Source organism: Mus caroli, unplaced genomic scaffold, assembly GCF_978045245.1.
Source record: "Mus caroli unplaced genomic scaffold, Mus_caroli_1 scaffold_14, whole genome shotgun sequence".
Taxonomy (NCBI): Eukaryota; Metazoa; Chordata; class Mammalia; order Rodentia; family Muridae; genus Mus; species Mus caroli.
This window is the reverse complement of record NW_028227269.1, coordinates 5849954-5867629: the sequence shown is the minus strand read 5'-3', so window position 1 is coordinate 5867629 and position 17676 is coordinate 5849954. Positions and strand designations below refer to the sequence as shown.

The window sequence follows — 17676 nt, the reverse complement described above, 5'->3', positions numbered from 1 at the left end:
CAGAAACAATTTATGGCTTGCCCTCTCTGTTGAGAAGAAACCAGTGAAGACCCGATATATACTGCCTTATAATCAACCAAATTCCTGGTCCAGCATTTCAGGAGGTACACTTAAACACCATACTTTTCTACTATAAACTAAGCAAAAATCTCAAAGAAGCCAATTAACATGCTTGAAATTAAGTTCATACAGCTTATCTAAGCTCAGATACTTCCAAGAAAAGAGATGTTATGATGACATCATAACTCAACTACGGGGGTGGGGGAGTTATCAAGATATACGATCACTCTACTTATATAATACAAATTCACAAAAGACAAAACAAAATCCCAAATGAAGTTGTAGAGAACAGCAACAAAAAAGAAACCTTGATGAAATTTCCTAAATCTCTAAAATGGTGCTTTCTAGTCTTAATCTTTGCTGTAGTCTATTCTGTAAATAAAGATTCATTCAATCCATCCTCTAGCTTATAGCCATCATAAATACTAGGAACCTTTCATAGCCAAAGTACAAGAGTCATTTTACTGACTGTTTATTTCAAAGAATTGTATGTTACTAAGGTTTTGTCTATAGCCATTCTCTTTCTTTTTTCTTTTGTTAGCTTAAGTATCCCAGAGAGATGAAAACCTAATACTTAAGAATAGTTACATGAAGCCGGGCGTGGTGGCGCACGCCTTTAATCCCAGCCTTGGGAGGCAGAGGCAGGTGGATTTCTGAGTTCAAGGCCGGCCTGGTCTACAGAGTGAGTTCCATCCAGGACAGCCAAGGCTACACAGAGAAAATTTGTCTCAAAAAACCAAGGACAAAAAAAAAAAGAATAGCTATATGATAGTTTTTCTACATAAGAAAACACAATCAGATTTACATTTAACTACTACAGAAGATAGTACTTTCCAATTCATCAATTTCTAAGAATTCCCATTATTAAGACTATCTTGGGCTAGAGAGATGGCTTAGTGGTTAAGAGCACTGGCTGACCTTCCAGAGGTCCTAACTTCAATTCCCAGCAACCACATGGTAGCTCACAACCATCTGTAATGGGATCTGATGCCCTCTTCTGGTGTGTCTGAAGACAGCGACAGTGTAACTCATATACAAGAAATAAATCTTTGAGAAAAAAAAAAAAAAAAAGACCATCTCTAGGTAAATAAAAAGTTTAAGATTATCTAATTCTTCAATCTTTAGATAAACTCCAAGAATAATTTAGACAGTGATTTTATAAATATACTGCAATCTTCTGAACACTACCTGAAATAGCTGATTTCCTTTTATGTTTTGTCTTGAGACAAAGTCTCTCTATAGTCCTGGCTGTCCTGGAGTGTAGCTAGTGAGACTGCTGAGACAACAGAAGTCTCCTTAGTTCCTCCAATATGTCCCTACTCCATCACTCTATTTTGTTTCTTTTTGTTTAAGACAGATTTCATTGTATAGTTTCAGCTAGCATGGAACTTACTATGTAGACCAGGCTGGCTTTAAATTGGAAGATCCACCTGCCTCTGCCTCCACAGTACAGGAATTAAAGGCATTTACTACCAGGTTAGGCTCTACTTGAGATTTTTTTTTAATGCTTTACATATTTCTTATTTTATGAGCCTTGGTGTTTTACCAGCATGTATGTCTGTGTGAGGGTATCAGGTCCCCTTTAACAGAAATTACAGACAGACAAAACTGCCGTGTAGATAGATACTAGGATCTGAACACAAGTCATTTGCAACAGCACCAGTGCTCTTTAAACTACTAAGTCCTCTTTCCATTTTAATAATTTTCTAAAATACTGTGTCAAAATAGGAGAACATTATTTATCACAACAGTTATGAAACAATCCCCCAAATAAAACTCACTAGCTCAAAGATCTGAAGTGAAATTTTGGTTTCCTCAATAAAATTCAGGCAAGGTCCTTTTCTTCTATTATTTCAAAATTAAACAGGAGACAGCTATATGCACTCTAATAAACTGATTGATGACAGTTAAGAAGCATGTGCTTCTCTGGATACTTGATTAAAATATTATATCTGTATACATACTAATAAAGCCAAATACCTTTTCCTATGTGTTATATTTGTTTGTTCTAAGCCACACAATATAAAGGAAGTCAATACAGACAAAAACATGCTATTGAGGAGAAGAATGAGTTTATGAATACAGATTTGTTTCTATTTTTGGACAAACAACTTAAGAAAATGACCTCCTGGGCTGAAGAGATGGCTCAATGGTTAAGAGCACTGACTGCTCTTCCAGAGGTCCTGAGTTCAATTCCCAGCAACCACATGGTGACTCACAACCATCTGTAATGAGATCCGATGCCCTCTTCTGGTGCGTCTGAAGACATGACAGTGAGTGTACTCACATACATAAAATAAATAAGACTTTAAAAAATAAAATGACCTCCTGATGATAGCTCACAAAAACGATACATTTAAAACAATTCTTGTAAGTATACACAATGATTCTCCATACATTAGAGAGATTTATAACAGTTAAGACTCAATATGCAAAACTTTAAAAAGAACAGGGCAATCCATTTAAAAAAAAAAAAAAAAAAAAGGGATTGTTTTACATCACAAAAACATCCCAAACAAGCAATCTTAGAAAACGAGAAAGAGCCAGAGAGTACAGGCTGCTTTAATTTATTCCAATGAGTGAATTCTGGAATAAAACAAACAAAACACCTCACCTGTCAGTAAAGGAGGAGAAGACTGGTGAGAGAGAGACAGGCAAAGAAGGAAATCCCAGAAGGTTCCCTGCTGCCTGTGAGATGAGGAAAGATAGAAAGGCTTGTGGGAGAGAACCCAGAGACAGAAATTTGAGTAGGCTTCTTAGCTATCTCAAGAGGTAACAATATTAACTGGTAAACTGTTTTTTAAAAAAATAGCAAAACCAGCTTACTTTCTAAAAAAATATTTTTTACTAGATGAAGGTTACATGTTAAACTGGCCTGCAGCCATCTACCAGACAGCAAGAAGTTTAGGCCCTACAGCACTCTGGTTGTCTGATATGCTGACTAATAAAGCATGGGTTTTAGCTTATTTCATTTAGCTTACTATTCAATCCAACTCCTCTACTAAAACCCATAGACAACTAATTTAACCACTACTTCTGACCATAATTTTAACCACAAAAGTATATTTAAAGTTATCAAATGTATTTTCAAATAGTAAAACAAAACCAAACAAAAAGTCAATTAGTAAATAAATCCATAATGTATATGGAAGTAAAGAACCAAGCCTAGGATTAATGTAGGGTTCTTACTCTTATGAAAATCAAGTTTAAGTCTGTCACAGACAGAAAATGTTTTCACTAATTTAGTATCTGAAGATAAGGCCTTTCTATTTAACCTAAACTGGCCTTAAGCTCAAAACTTTACTGTCTTGGCCCACAAAGTGCTGGAAGTACAGGCATGTTCTACAATGCTCCCAGACCTGCTGTTAAGATATGCTACTCTACTTTCTAAAACTCAAAGAATACAAATGGGGGGGGGGGGGCGGGGGACAGGGGGCGGGGCAGCCCTTTTAGCTCTATTTAGACTACTGGAGTATCAGTAATGCCTGAGCAAGCCACTATGCTACAAAATATAGGTTTTCTTTTAAAACCAAAAAGTATCCCTCTCTCAAAATATTTTTTAGGGCCCAGATTAGATTTTCCTTTATGTACTGAACTAACAAGTTTATTTTGGCAATACTTAGCTTAAGCACCTTAACTCACCCTTAAATCAGTCCTCTGAAAATGACAAACTCTTTGGAAAACGCTGTTCTGAAGAAAGGGAGGGTTAGCTAGCTGCAGAGTGCCCTCTTGTGGCCCAAAGGAGTGACTGGACTCTCTTTCTGCATCTGAAGAGCACAGCATTGGATGGAGTGAGTCTCTTGAAGGTCTCTAATCTACTAAAGTAAAATAATCTCCAGGAGCAAGCAATTCATTACACATCTTAGGTCTGTTTACTGTTATTTTCTACTATCAAAGTCTATACAGGAGTGTGTAATATAGAATACAACAAAGGTGTGTCTACAGGAGTTTTTATAATCAGTTTTCTAAAATTCATTAGGAATATGGAAAACTAAGTATTTTAGATGCCTTCAAATATGGAATGGTATGGTTAACTGGGTGACCCAAAGAAAACCATAGATTAATAGAAAAGATAGCATCCATTTAAAATTGTAGAGTACCTATTATACTAAGCATTAAAAGCTAGCAATTTATAGGAGACAAATACAAAACAAACTAATCAGTAACATAAAGTATTTATAATGAACTAAATGACAAGTCAGATGAGGCTAATTCTATTACAGACAGCTATGGGATACTAGATATTGTGTTTTCAGTGGAGTCTTGCAGATTAGGAGTTTATTAAGCAAATATCTTCAGGTAAAGAGAGTTTTGAGAAAGAGTAGCAACAATCAAGCATAGCTAAAGCAAACAGCATACATATATAAAATGGCAGAACAGGATGTACTCTTTTGAGCAGAGCTAATTCTAATTACACAATTCACTAGCAAAATATGATAACCAAGTCAATCAAAATCACCTAGACACAAATAAGCACACCAATAATTACTTACTGGGTCTAACTTACAAAATAAGCAACCAAAAAAAAAAAAAAAAAAATCATTGACTACACAAGTGCATAATTTCAATTAAAAAAATATAGGTCTGAAAGCTGTAACTATTTCCAAGATTTATAGTTTAAAAATAAATGTCAATGATTAGAGTGAATCGTAAGTTTTTGGTATTGGTGAACTCTTACCTCTCCCATTCCCCGAGATTCTAATGCAAGAGCTTGAAAATCATGATTCATTTCATCCACAGATCAAACCTAGTGAATAACCAAAAGTGAAAGTTAGCAGGATTTTTTTTTTTTAAAGTAGTAACTATGTTGTATGTCTATTAACTAACATTATCACATTCCAAAATAGACAAGAACAGATGTTTCTGTGACAGGCTTTCCTAAAACTATAAAAGTAGTTTGTTTATTTGTTTATATAATTCTGTATGCCAACAGACCACTACACACTCTTGAAGCAAAGGAAGTAAAAGTGAATCCAAACATTAAAGCATTTCTCTTTTTAGTGTGACAAGTCACTTCTATAACATTGTTTTACATTACCTAAGGTTTTGTTAGAATCCCCCCCCCCCCCAAGACAAATCCTGAAGCCCTGGCTGTCCTCGAACTCAGAAATTCGCCTGCCTCTGCCTCCCAAGTGCTAGGATCAAAGGTGTGCGCCACCACACCCAGCCTTTGTTAGGATTTTTTAAAAAATTCTCACCACTTATTTATAAACCTCAATGTAAAAAATTAGCAAGATAATTAAATGGTAAAGCACATTTTTTAGTGAAAACATTTCGTATACAGTGAATTAACGACCGTTGTTTGTTGTAGTTTCTTCAAGAAAGCACTTTCAATCCTTCCATTCATAATAGTTAACCTCTCTCTTTTTAAAAGTAAGTAATCTTGGGCCAGAGAGATGGCTCAGAGGTTAAGACTTCTTCCAGAGGTCCTGAGTTCAATTCCCAGCAACCATATGATGGCTCACAACCATCTGTAATGGGAATGGATGCCCTCTTCTGGTATCTGAAGACAGCAACAGCGTACTCATACATTAAATAAATAACTAAATAAATATTTTTTAAAAAAGAAAATCTTAATTATCTACTGAGGTGTATTTTATTTATTTACGTTTATATTTATTTATGTATGTATATGGATACTTTATCTGCATGTACATCTGCACACCAGAAGACAGACAGTTGTAAGCCACCATGTGGGTACTGGGAACTAAACTCAGGACCTTCCAAAGAGCAGTGAATGCTCTTAACCACTGAGCCATCTCCAGTCCTACCACTCTCTTATGTGACAATGTGTTATTGGTCCTCTGCCTCCTCCAACTAAGAAACAAAAGAAAACAAAACAAAATAAAACATGCAAGCTTAAGCCTTTCCCAAGTTAACAACTTTGAAATTCAACTGGAAAAAAAAATTCTATTATTCCTCCCCCCAACCCCAACTCATTCTTTCTCTAAAACCCTCAGGTTTTGACAAACTGAAAGCACTAACTTTAATTCCTCCCTGCTCTCTGTTCTAATCTGATCCTATGATAATTAGTTTTGCTTTCCTAGGTTTCTAGTTGGTACATCATAGATTCCTATTTTTCATCTCATCCCTTAATTATTAGTATTCCTCATTATTCTGTAGAACTCACCCTTTTTCTCCATTCCATAATATGAATAATCCCTGTTTTCAATGCTGTGAGAGTTGTCTAGATGAGCTGGATACCAAACCCACCAAATTTGTATCTACAAAGGAAATTTCTCTATTCTCCAACACTTCCAGTTATCGCTTTCCTTTTATTTCCATTTTGTTCTCCTTTACTGCCTTTCTTACACACATTTTCATTTCATATTATTTATCAAATATCAAGTCCTGTTAAACCAATCTTATCTGCTTAAATCTGTTTTCAAGCTATCAGGTTGTGAACACCACCTTTTAACTGAAACACTGCAACATTCCTCATCATTCCTTTCTGTAATCTAATCTCTAAATTGTAGTTATCTTTCTATAACTACTCTGATCATGTGACTCTCGTAAAGCTCAAACTCCTTTCTTTATACGGCTTACAAAGAGATCCTAGCTGATGAAAGTGTCCTCCAACTTGAGTTCAATGCCCAGGAGCCACAGGATGGAAGGACTCCCTCAGCTTGCCTGATTTCCACTAAATAGCTGTACGGAGCTGATGAAGTCCTGTGCCAGTGTGCACTGTTAGCATGGGCCCATCCATGTCAAGGGCCTCAGTTTCTCAGATCTATGGCAAAGCCTCTTCTGGTCTAAGTTTGAGTGTTTACGAAACTGTGTGTGTACAAAAACTAGCCACAGTTTCCTCCTCTTGGATGACTACTTCTGACAGAGGTCTCCTATGAGACTAGCTAGCCCTTCCTCCTTGCTCTGTTCATAATAAATAAACAAGCTGACTTTTTGGGATTCTAGTAGGTATCCTCCATTAGCGTGAGCACAGCCTATGGTAAGCACAGTCCATCCAACTCCAGCTTCCCTGTGTAGTTTCTTTATTCCCACATTGCCCCAGTCAGATTTCAAGGAACAAATATATAAGTAAAACATTAGAGTTCAGACATCTGGTAATTCTATATCTCTGGACAAATAAAGTAATATTTCTTTTCTCTATGTTCTAATATGAAGACCTGCCACACAGATTGGCTGTGAAAATTAAGTCAGAAAAATAATAAAGTAGTGGTTACTAGGTAACTATTCAAGACAGCTAGTAGAAGACTTTCAGGGACTCGTGAGATGGCTCAGCAGTTCAAAACTGTCAAGTTAGAGGACCAGAATCCAGTTCCTAGCACCTGCCTCCTGACAAACAAGACACAAATATTTGGGCAAGCGAGACAGGCTCTGAAACTCCTATAGCAAATCCACTCCTATAAGGCCTAAAGAACTAAAAAAACAAACAAACAAAAACAAACAAACAAACAAACAAAAACCCACTATGGGGCAACCAGAGCTACTGCACAACAATGGGAAGAATCCCAGAAAGAAAGAGTATACATTCTGCACTTAAATTAAAATACATATTTAGGTGACCCTGGAACTACAGATCTAGAACCAGTTCCAAGAAATCTAATTAAGGATCTAAAAAGAATTAAGCAAATTTCAGCTGCTGACCATAAAAAGTACAGGAATTCAGATTTTGAGTTACATGAAAACTAAACCCAAGATACTCCACAACAGAATCCAATCATCAATAACATCTGAAACTCAGACTATTTAAACCTATGAAGAAACTAGAAAATGATATAAAAAGAAAAAAAAAATCAATGAATAAAGACAAATGCTGAATGACATCAGGCTTGTGCTCTGCCCTATGCTACTCTGTATTGATTTAAAAGTCATTTTTATTTCTCACATTTTGCCTTGTTTTTAATCACAGCAGCTTTCAGTTTTTCAATACAGGATTTTATTGTGTATCTTTGGCTGTACTGAAACTCAGAATCTGCCTGCCTCCCAAGTGCTGGAATTAAAGTTGTATGCCACCACTGCCTAGCTCCACCACAAGCAGATTTTGACTCTATCATGAAGTACTATGTGCCAACGTGGACACATGAAAGGTACCATCTGCCTAGCACCACCCACATGGCAGAAAAATAAATGGATTTAGTAAATCTGGGAGTAAAAAGAATACCATCCTAGACTGCTAACTGGGTCTTGGTCTTAGGTCTTTTCAAAGAATAAGCAATCTTGTTCCGAGCTAGCTTTTGAGGCTTCTGCCCATCACATCGCCATGGAGGAACTATCAGAGAAAGTCGACCCAATGAAGGACGCTGAAACTCCTCAGAAGAAAGATGAAGAGGACTCATTCAATGATACAGACGTCCTACAACCAGAAACACTAGTAAAGGTCATGAAAAAGCTAACCCTAAACCCCGGTGTCAAGCGGTCCGCACGGCGGCGCAGTCTACGGAATGGCATTGCAGCCGTACCTGTGGAGAACAAGAGTGAAAAAATCCAGAGGGAAGTTCAAAGCGCCTTTCCCAAGAGAAGGGTCCGCACTTTGTTGTCGGTGCTGAAAGACCCTATAGCAAAGATGAGAAGACTTGTTCGGATTGAGCAGAGACAAAAAAGGCTTGAAGGAAATGAGTTTGAACGGGACAGTGAGCCATTCAGATGTCTCTGCACTTTCTGCCATTATCAAAGATGGGATCCCTCTGAGAATGCTAAAATCGGGAAGAATTAGGACAGTTTACATTGTCCGCTGCCCTTGCTGTCCATGATGCCACACAGCAGATGTTAAAGCTATTTTTTGTTTAAGATTAAACTTTTTCTGGTGCTGGGAAATCTAACTTGTTAACCTTTAAATTGTATATAGGATGTATGACAATCCGGATTTATGTGAAGTTTAGAAGCCTCAAGCTGTGAGGCCCAGGGCTGAGGAATAATATAAATAGAATTTGGAGTATGTACTTTCTAATTTCCAGAAATTTGTAATAAAAGCATTTTTGTTAAAAAAAAAAAAATACCATCCTATACATTTATCTGGGTAAATCCAACTGTAAGAACACAAGGTCTTATTAAAACATCAGAAAAGACAAAGCCAAGAACTTATCAGATACAACAGACCAAGGCAAGAGAATAACTGTCTCACCTGGACCCCATACAGACAGACAGACACCTGGGCTGTAGAGATGGCTCAGTGGTAAAAAGCACTGGCTGCTCTTTCAGAGGTCCTGAGTTCAAGTCCCAGCAACCACATGGTGGCTCACAACCATCTGAAATGGGATCTGATGCCCCCTTCTGGTTTATCTGAAGAGAGTGACAGTGTACTCATAGACAAAAAAATTAATCTGAGTGAGAGAGAGACACAGACAGACAGAAACATCGACTGACTGTTAAGTGAGATGTGATGACATAGAAAGAGAACTCGCCACTTTCTTAGGGGCTTCAGCTTGGCTTCTCAACTGTTGATAAGTCGTCCTATCTGCCCAGCAGTCTGGGCCTGCCATTCATCTGCCTGTTCATTTATTTAGGCCCAAACCTGCCTTTTGTTTACCTTACTCCTCCAGCTCAGTTCTGATCTTGCATCCAGACTCTGCAACTAGGAGCCAGCAGTTTCTCTAACTTGAGGTTATATAACTTATTAACAGACTGGTATTCATATCAGGCAGGTCCCCAGCATTAGCCTCTCAGGCTTCTTTCTTTTAAATTTTTTGCCTCTTTAACCTTTACAACTATTCTGTAACCTACACACACACACACACACACACACACACACACACACACAAAATACACTATGTCATCTGAGAGTTAATGCTAATAAATAAGATTGTAAGAATGTGTTCTTGGCCCGGGCGTGGTGGCAAATACCTTTAATCCCAGCACTTGGGAGGCAGAGGCAGGCAAATTTCTGAGTACGAGGCCAGCCTGGTAGTGAGTTCCAGGACAGCCGGGGCTACACAGAGAAACCCTGTCTTGAAAAAAACCAAAAATGAAGGAAGGAAGGAAGGAAGGAAGAAAGCAAGCAAGCAAGCAAGCAAGCAAGCTAGCTCTAGTCAAAGAGAACACAATCTATCAAGGAAAACAGTAATACCTGGCAAACTGCAGCCACTGAAGCCTTCTCTGTGAATTTACTGTTAAATAATGTCTGATATTGCACAAAGACACAAATGTGCTTGTCCATGTTTCTGACATAATATGTTTGAACAATCAACCAACATCAAGATAACGCATGACAGAATTAGGCTATACAGAACTTAAAAGCAATGGTTCTCAACTTTCCTAATACTGTAACCCTTTAATACAGTTAAGTACCTCATCTTGTGATCCCTAACCATAAAATTATTTTCCTTGCTACTTCATAACTGTAATTTTGCTAGTTATTAATTGCAATGTAAACTCTGATATGCAGGGCGGTCTTAGGAAACCATCAACCCTTTGTGACCCACAGGATGTACCTGGCTAAAAGTACCTATCAACTGTACTAGATGAAGGAAAAGCATGCTTCCAGTATGCAAATCTGATTAGTGTTGTCAACTTGACAAAATCTACAATGACCTGAGAATGCCTATGGGGGATTATATTAATTGCATTAAGTGAAATGGGATTGACTCTGATCTCAACTACATAAAATGGAAAAAGAGTTAAGCACTCCTGACTGCAGAGTACCATGTGAGTAGCTGTGGTAAGCTGAGGCTTTGCTCCCTACTATGGCGGACTGTACTTAGCACTTTGAGTTAAATATAGATCTTTTCTCCCTTAAGTTTCTCATGTATTTTATCAAAGCAACAGAAAAAGACAGTAAGTACAAAATTTCAACAGTTCAGAGAAACTAGAAAAATAACCAAAATGAAACTACTAAAATGGAAAAATATCTTTCAATGTCAATAAATGCAATTACTAGCAGAGCTAATAGAAGGGTCAGTTTAAATTTTGAAAAGGATTTCTAATCTAAAGGGGGGGGGGTGGGAAGGAAAATAAAGGTTACAAGACATGGTCAATGCCTGCAATCCCAACACTTAAGTAGAAGTATCAGGAATTAGGTTACTACTTAATGTTCCCACTTAACTCACCACCAAAACCAGGGGCCAGGAAAATGGCTCAGTAGGTAAACACTTTGCTGCTAAGACAGGTAACCTGAGTTCAATCCTTGAAACCTACATAGTGGAAGGAGAAGAGAGGTCTCCCAAACTGACTGACTTCCACAGTTGTGACATATGTGCACACACCTATGTTTTTCTAGGTTCCTTTAAAGAAAACATAAAAAATAAAAATAAAGGAAGAGTAGGATATCCTTCCATCACTTGGTAACATAAATGTCATCAGGACCAACCCTGCTGAAATACATGCTTGTCTATTTGACTTCCAACATCAGATAGTTTCCTAGTCTAAATGGCAGGCTCTACTTCCAGACTACAAAATCTGACCCTGTGCAGATGCACTAAATATTAGTGCATCTAAATATACTGAAATACAGAAACATAAAAAGTGTGCTGTGTCTACTTGCAAGGAACTTATGGGAGTTAAAGATGTTAAATAAACAGGGAGTAAATGTGAAGACCTGGGACATTACTTATATTTTACTGATCCAGAAATCACAAATCTCCTTCAAAGATGCTATTAGCCCTAATCATCTAATTAAATATTTTATTCCAGCCCACCACTGTCACTGAATAAAAACCTATCAAATATTTCTATATAAGATCGTTTTAGCTCCTTGAAGATTAAAGCCAACCCTCAAGGAGGTAAAGTAAGATATTCTTCCACATATGGAATATGTCTTCCACTAAAACCCACCTTGGAGAAAACACCAGTAAACTGTCATTACAAAGTCTTTCATATCACAAGGCATTCATTCTTTCCATTGCTTTATTTGAAAAACAAAATAATGCTCATGAAACATTCATTTTGGAAAAAAATACTACAGAACCAACATACTTTGATCGAGGTTAATGCTAGCTTCCAATATGCCAATCGTCTATGAAGTCAAGATCATTGAGACGGTAATGAGGACGGCCTACTTCAGATAACTACTGGGATACCACAAAAAGGTGGTCAAAATCTTGTCAGATACAAGATATATTTTTCCATCAAAATAACAGTATTTCTAAGCTGATGTTATTTTCTAATTTAAAACCTCACCATCAATCTGGCATAATGGCTCAGAAATGGAACCCTGAAGACCTGAGTTCAAAATCCCAGGGCCCACATGATAGAGAAGGAACCAATCACTACAAGTTGCCCCAACCTCTACATGCTCTCGTGGCAGATATGCACCCCACATCAAAACAAATATTTAAAAATAAATTAAAATCTCACCACCCCAAAAAGCAGAACAAGACATAAGCCTCACTGTATAATTAATGTAGTTTGAAATAGTGCCACCCATTATAAAGAATCATGACTAAAATCAAAAGAGCCCAAGCCTAAACTTTAGCAGGGACTTGAGAATAAAAAAAAAAAAAAAAAAAAAAAAAAAAAAAGATACATTAAGAAAGTAACAAATCCAGAATGTGCAGGTAAGGTAGACATCAACTGATTTCACTAATACATCTACAAAGTGAAAATTCTAAAGTGGAGGGAAAATGAACTATTATATAGACCTACAACTTAAATGCCACAAACTATGTAAGCTGTGTTTGAATTTTGATTCTCACAACCAAATACAAAATGCTTTGTGAAAACAAATTTTGTTAGGCGTGATACTGGTAAGACAGCTTTACACATTCTCATTATTATAAGAATAAATTCCTTTAAAAAGTAAAATAGATATTTCATACAATGCTGAATACAAAGGATAGATATCCAAGAATTCACTCTATTTTCTTTACAACATTTGACATTTTCCATAACCAGGGTTAATGAAATACATATAATCAAAAGCTCTATGAAGGGGCTGGTGAGAAGGTTCAGTGGTTAAGAGCACTGGCTGCACTTCCAGATGCTGAGTTCAATTCCTAGCAACAACAAGGTGGCTCACAATCATCTATAAAAAGGGATGTGATGCCCTCCTTCTGGTATGCATGTGTACATACAGAAGAGAGCATGAATCTATTTTTAAAAAATTATATGAAGACAGGCGGTGGTAGGGCACACCTTTAATCCCAAAACTCGGAAAGATATCTCAGTTCCAGGCCAGCCTGGTCTACAGAGTGAGTTCCAGGCCAGTCAGGGCTGTTAAACAGAGAAACCCTGTCTTGAAAAACCCAAAACAAAAACACTCCAGCTAATAGGAAGCAATAAATACAAGGGAGCTGGGGAGATGTCTGAGTCAGTAAAGTATGAGGATATGGATTTGGATTCCCAGCAACCTTGTAATTGAAGTGCTGGGAAGGCAAAACCAAGATGATTCCTGGCACCTGCCAGCCAGCTAGTCATGCAAAATTAGTCAGCTCCACATTCAGTGATGGACTTGTCTCGAAAAATAAGGAGGGCCGGGTGTGGTGGCGCACGCCTTTAATCCCAGCACTCGGGAGGCAGAGGCAGGCGGATTTCTGAGTTCGTGGCCAGCCTGGTCTACAAAGTGAGTTCCAGGACAACCAGGGCTATACAGAGAAACCCTGTCTCGAAAAATCCCCCCCCCCAAAAAAAAGAGTGAGTGGATTATGAAGCCTGACTTCATGAATAGATTAGTGCACTGATAAGATTCATGACGTGACCCAATTACTGGGAGCTGAATAATAACAGAACATTAAGAGTGTGGACCCTAAATGGAGAAGTAGGTAACTCATAGGTGCCTTTTAAAGACTTACTTTCTGTCTAACAATTCCCTCTTCATTCTGCTCAGCTTCCTACTTCAATGGCTTACTCTACTATGAAGTTACTGCTTCCCTACAGGCTCAGTAACATAAAACCAACCAACCCATCATGAAATAAAACCTCTAAAGCTAAATAAGTATTTTCTCCCTTAAACTGTTCCATTTATTTGGCACTGCTATGGAATGCTAACAAAGCTGATAACTATTGAAATCTTTTTTTTTTTTTCTGAGACAGGATTTCTCTGTGTAGCTCTGGCTGTCCTGGAACTCACTATGAAGATGAAATCTTAATTTTAAAAAGATCTTTGTCCTTATCTTTCTTTAGCTCACCTGGACAGCATCTTACTAGTTCTCTCTCTCTCTCTCTCTCTCTCTCTCTCTCTCTCTCTCTCTTCAAAACTGTATCAAATAACCCAGGTTTTCTTTTTCTTTTTTTATTAGATATTTCTTTATTTACATTTCAAATGCTATCCTGAAAGTTTCCTATACCCTCCCCCACACCATGCTCCCCTACCCACCCGCTCCCACTTCTTGGCCCTGGTATTCCCCTGTACTGGGGCATACATATAAAGTTGCAATACCAAGGAGCCTCTCTTCCCAATGATGGCTGACTAGGCCATCTTCTGCTACATATGCAGCTAGAGACACGAGCTCTGGGAGTACTGGTTAGTTCATATTGTTGTTCCACCTATAGGATTGCAGACCCCTTCAGTTCCTTGGGTGCTTTCTCTAGCTTCTCCATTGGGGGCCCTGTGTTCCATCCTATAGATGACTGTGAGCATCCACTTCTGTATTTGCCAGGCACTGGCATAGCCTCACATGAGACAGCTATATCAGGGTCCCTTCAGCAAAATCTTGCTGGCATATGCAATAGTGTCTGGGTTTGTTGGCTGATTATGGGATGGATCCCTGGGTGGAGTAGTCTCTGGATGGCCCATCCTTTCGTCTTAGCTCCAAACTTTGTCTCTGTAATTCCTTTCATGGGTATTTTGTTCTCTGTTCTAAAGAGGAATGAAGTATCCACATGTTGTTCTTCCTTCTTCTTGATTTTCTTGTGTTTTGCAAATATAGCCTAGGTTTTCAACTAAAGTTCTTTTATCAATATAGTATAACAGAAATCCAAATCAAAAGACTTAGAATATATGGATACACAAAATTGAAATAAGTGTGTCTTAGTTAGGGTTTCTATTCATACACAAAACATGACCACGAAGCAAGTTGAGGAAAAAAGGATTTATCCAGTTTACACTTCCACATTGCTGTTCATCACCAAAGGAAGTCAGGACTGGAACTCAAGCAGGTCAGGAAGCAGGAGCTGATGCAGAGGCCATGGAGGGATGTTACTTACTGGCTTGCTTCCCGAGGCTTGCTCAGTTTGCTTTTTTAGATTTTTTTAGAACCCAAGACCACCAGTCCAAAGATGGTATCACCCACAAGGGGCCCTCCCCCCTTGATCACTAATTGAGAAAATGCCTTACAGCTTGGTCTCAGAGAGGTATTTCCTCATCTGAAGCTCATGGAGGCATTTCCTCACCAGAAGCTCCTTTCTCTGTGATAACTCCAGCTTGTGTCAAATTGACACAAAACCAGCCAGTACAAAGTGCTTCTTAAAGTATTTTTTGTTTTGTTTTGTTTTTTCAAAACAGGGTTTCACTGTGTAGCCCTGGATATCCTGGAACTCACTCTGTAGACCAGGCTGGCCTCAAACTCAGAAATCTGCCTGCCTCTGCCTCCCAAGATTAAAGGTGTGTGCCACCATTGCCCAGCTGCTTCCTAGAGTATTAACTGCCTATCTTAATGAGTTTGTTTAAAAAAAAAAATCAATATACAATTCTCAGACGTGAAAGTTTCTCTCCTGTGAATTTGCCTCATACAAACAGCATCATTAACAAAGCAGAACTATTCAACAGTTTTTACCCAATAGTGCTTAACTGAACACTCCAAGTTCAACAGAAAAAAAAAAGTAATAGTAACAATAGCCCATGTACTAAAAATGTTATTAAAATTAAAGCTATATGTACTAATAAAACATCCATTATATTAAGGAAAATACTAAACAGTTCTTGAATGCAGTTTTAAGGGATTTTCCTTTCAAACATTTCAACGAGCATCTTGGGGGACGGGGTGGTGTTGTGAAAAGGGGACCTAATGAAACTCAGGATGGCTTCAAACTATGTAGGTAAGAATGAACTAATCTTCCTATCTCCATCTTCAAAGTGCCAAGCTTACAGGTATACATACAGGTATCCACCAGCTCAATAAGATTATTTACTTAAGGGGAGTAGTCGGCAGGAAACAACCTCATAGAAACAAAGAGAATGCAAAGAATCAACAAAACCAAGAGGCACAGAGACAGTATCTAAATTAACAAAATCCTAAACAAAAAGGGAAACATAAAAGACAAGAAATTCAAAGAATTATGTCTTACTTCGAAAGCCTGTACTCCACATAATTGAAAAAACTAAACAAAATGGACAATTTTCTTACTAATGTTAAATCAAGATCAGGTAAACAATTTAAATAGGGATATAACCCCTAAGGAAATAGAAGCTATCATTAAAAGTCTCCCTGGGCCAGATGGTTTTAGCACAGAATTCTACTAGACTTTCAAAGAAGAGCTAATACCATCCCCCTCAAACTATTCCACAAAACAGAAACAGAAGTAGCATTGTCAAATCATTGTAGGAGGGGCTGGAGAGATGGCTCAGCGATTAAGAGCACTGACTGTCCTTCCGAAGGTCCTGAGTTCAATTCCCAGCAACCACAGGTGGCTCACAATCATCTGTAATGGGATCTGATGCCGTCCTCTGGTGAGCATGAAGATAGTATACTCATACATATAAAATAAATAAGTAAATATATATATTGAAATCATTGTAGGAGGTCAGTCACCCTGATTCGTAAACCACACAAAGACTCAACAAAGAATTTCAGACCAATTTCCCTTATGGACATTGATGCAAAAGTACTCAATAAAATACTCACAAACCAAATCCAAGAACACATCAAAAAATCATCAAGTAGACTTCACCTAGGGATCCAGGGAAGATTCAAAAAGAAAACCCATCAAGGTAATCGACCACATAAACAAACTGAAAGAAAAGAACCATTAGATGCTAACAAAAAAGCCTTTAACAAAATCCAACATTCCTTTGATTTAAAAGTCTCAGAAAGGGCTGGATAGATAGCTCAGCTGTTAAGAGCACTGACTGCTCTTTAATAGGCCCTGAGTTCAATTCCCAGTTCAATTCCACATGGTGGCTCACATCCATCTGTAATGAGATCTGATGCCCTCTTCTGGTGTATCTGAAGACAGCTACAGTGTACTCATACATAAAATAAATATAATTCTTAAAAAAAGAGAGAGATCAGATGCATACTTAAACTCAATAAAAACAATATACAGCAAGCCAATAGCCAATATCAAATTAAATAGAAACTTAAAGGAAATCCACTAAAATCAGAGACAAGGCTGCCCACTCTCTCCATATCTATTCAATAGAGTTCTTGAAGTTCTACCTAGAGGAGTAAGACAAGTAAAGGAGATCAAGGGGATACAAATTGGAAAGGAAGAAGTCAAAATATTGCTATTTGCAGATGATATGATAGTATATGTAAGTGACTCCAAAATTCTACCAGAGAATCCATGCAGCTGATAAACACCTTCAGCAAAGTGGCTGAATAAAAAATTAACTTAAAAAAAAATTCAGTATTCCTCCTTTATACAAATGTTAAATGGGCCAAGAAAGAAATTAGTAAAGCAACCTTAGTGTAACTCTACCAGGCTTCTGTAAGGCAAAGGACACATCAATGGGACAAAACAGAAACCTACAGAATAGGTAAAGATCTTCAACCCTACATCTGATAGAGGACTAATATCCAAAATATCTAAAGAACTCAAGAAATTAGACACCAACAAACCAAATAA

At 37.7% G+C, this 17676-nt stretch overlaps 2 protein-coding genes across 13 annotated transcripts in view; one reads left to right on the top strand and one right to left on the bottom strand.

The window, feature by feature from the left end:
* Pum2 (pumilio RNA binding family member 2) overlaps positions 1 to 17676 on the bottom strand; it is a 75833-nt gene that overhangs the window by 46155 nt on the left and 12002 nt on the right. For 9 of the 12 annotated variants that reach the window (XM_085830192.1, XM_029484302.2, XM_029484300.2 and 6 more), the window contains one exon: positions 4739 to 4807. In XM_085830192.1, coding sequence (XP_085686318.1) covers positions 4739 to 4789 — 51 coding nt within the window. In that variant the 5' untranslated portion in view covers positions 4790 to 4807. Of the gene's footprint in view, positions 1 to 2674; positions 2749 to 3702; positions 3828 to 4738; positions 4808 to 17676 lie in introns of all 12 variants that reach the window. The other 3 variants (XM_085830194.1, XM_029484304.2, XM_085830195.1) reach the window with 2 other exon arrangements.
* On the top strand, positions 8282 to 8734 carry LOC110306729 (developmental pluripotency-associated protein 3). The gene has a single exon (XM_021178788.2). The coding sequence runs from the start codon at positions 8282 to 8284 to the stop codon at positions 8732 to 8734; it is 453 nt and encodes a 150-aa protein (XP_021034447.1).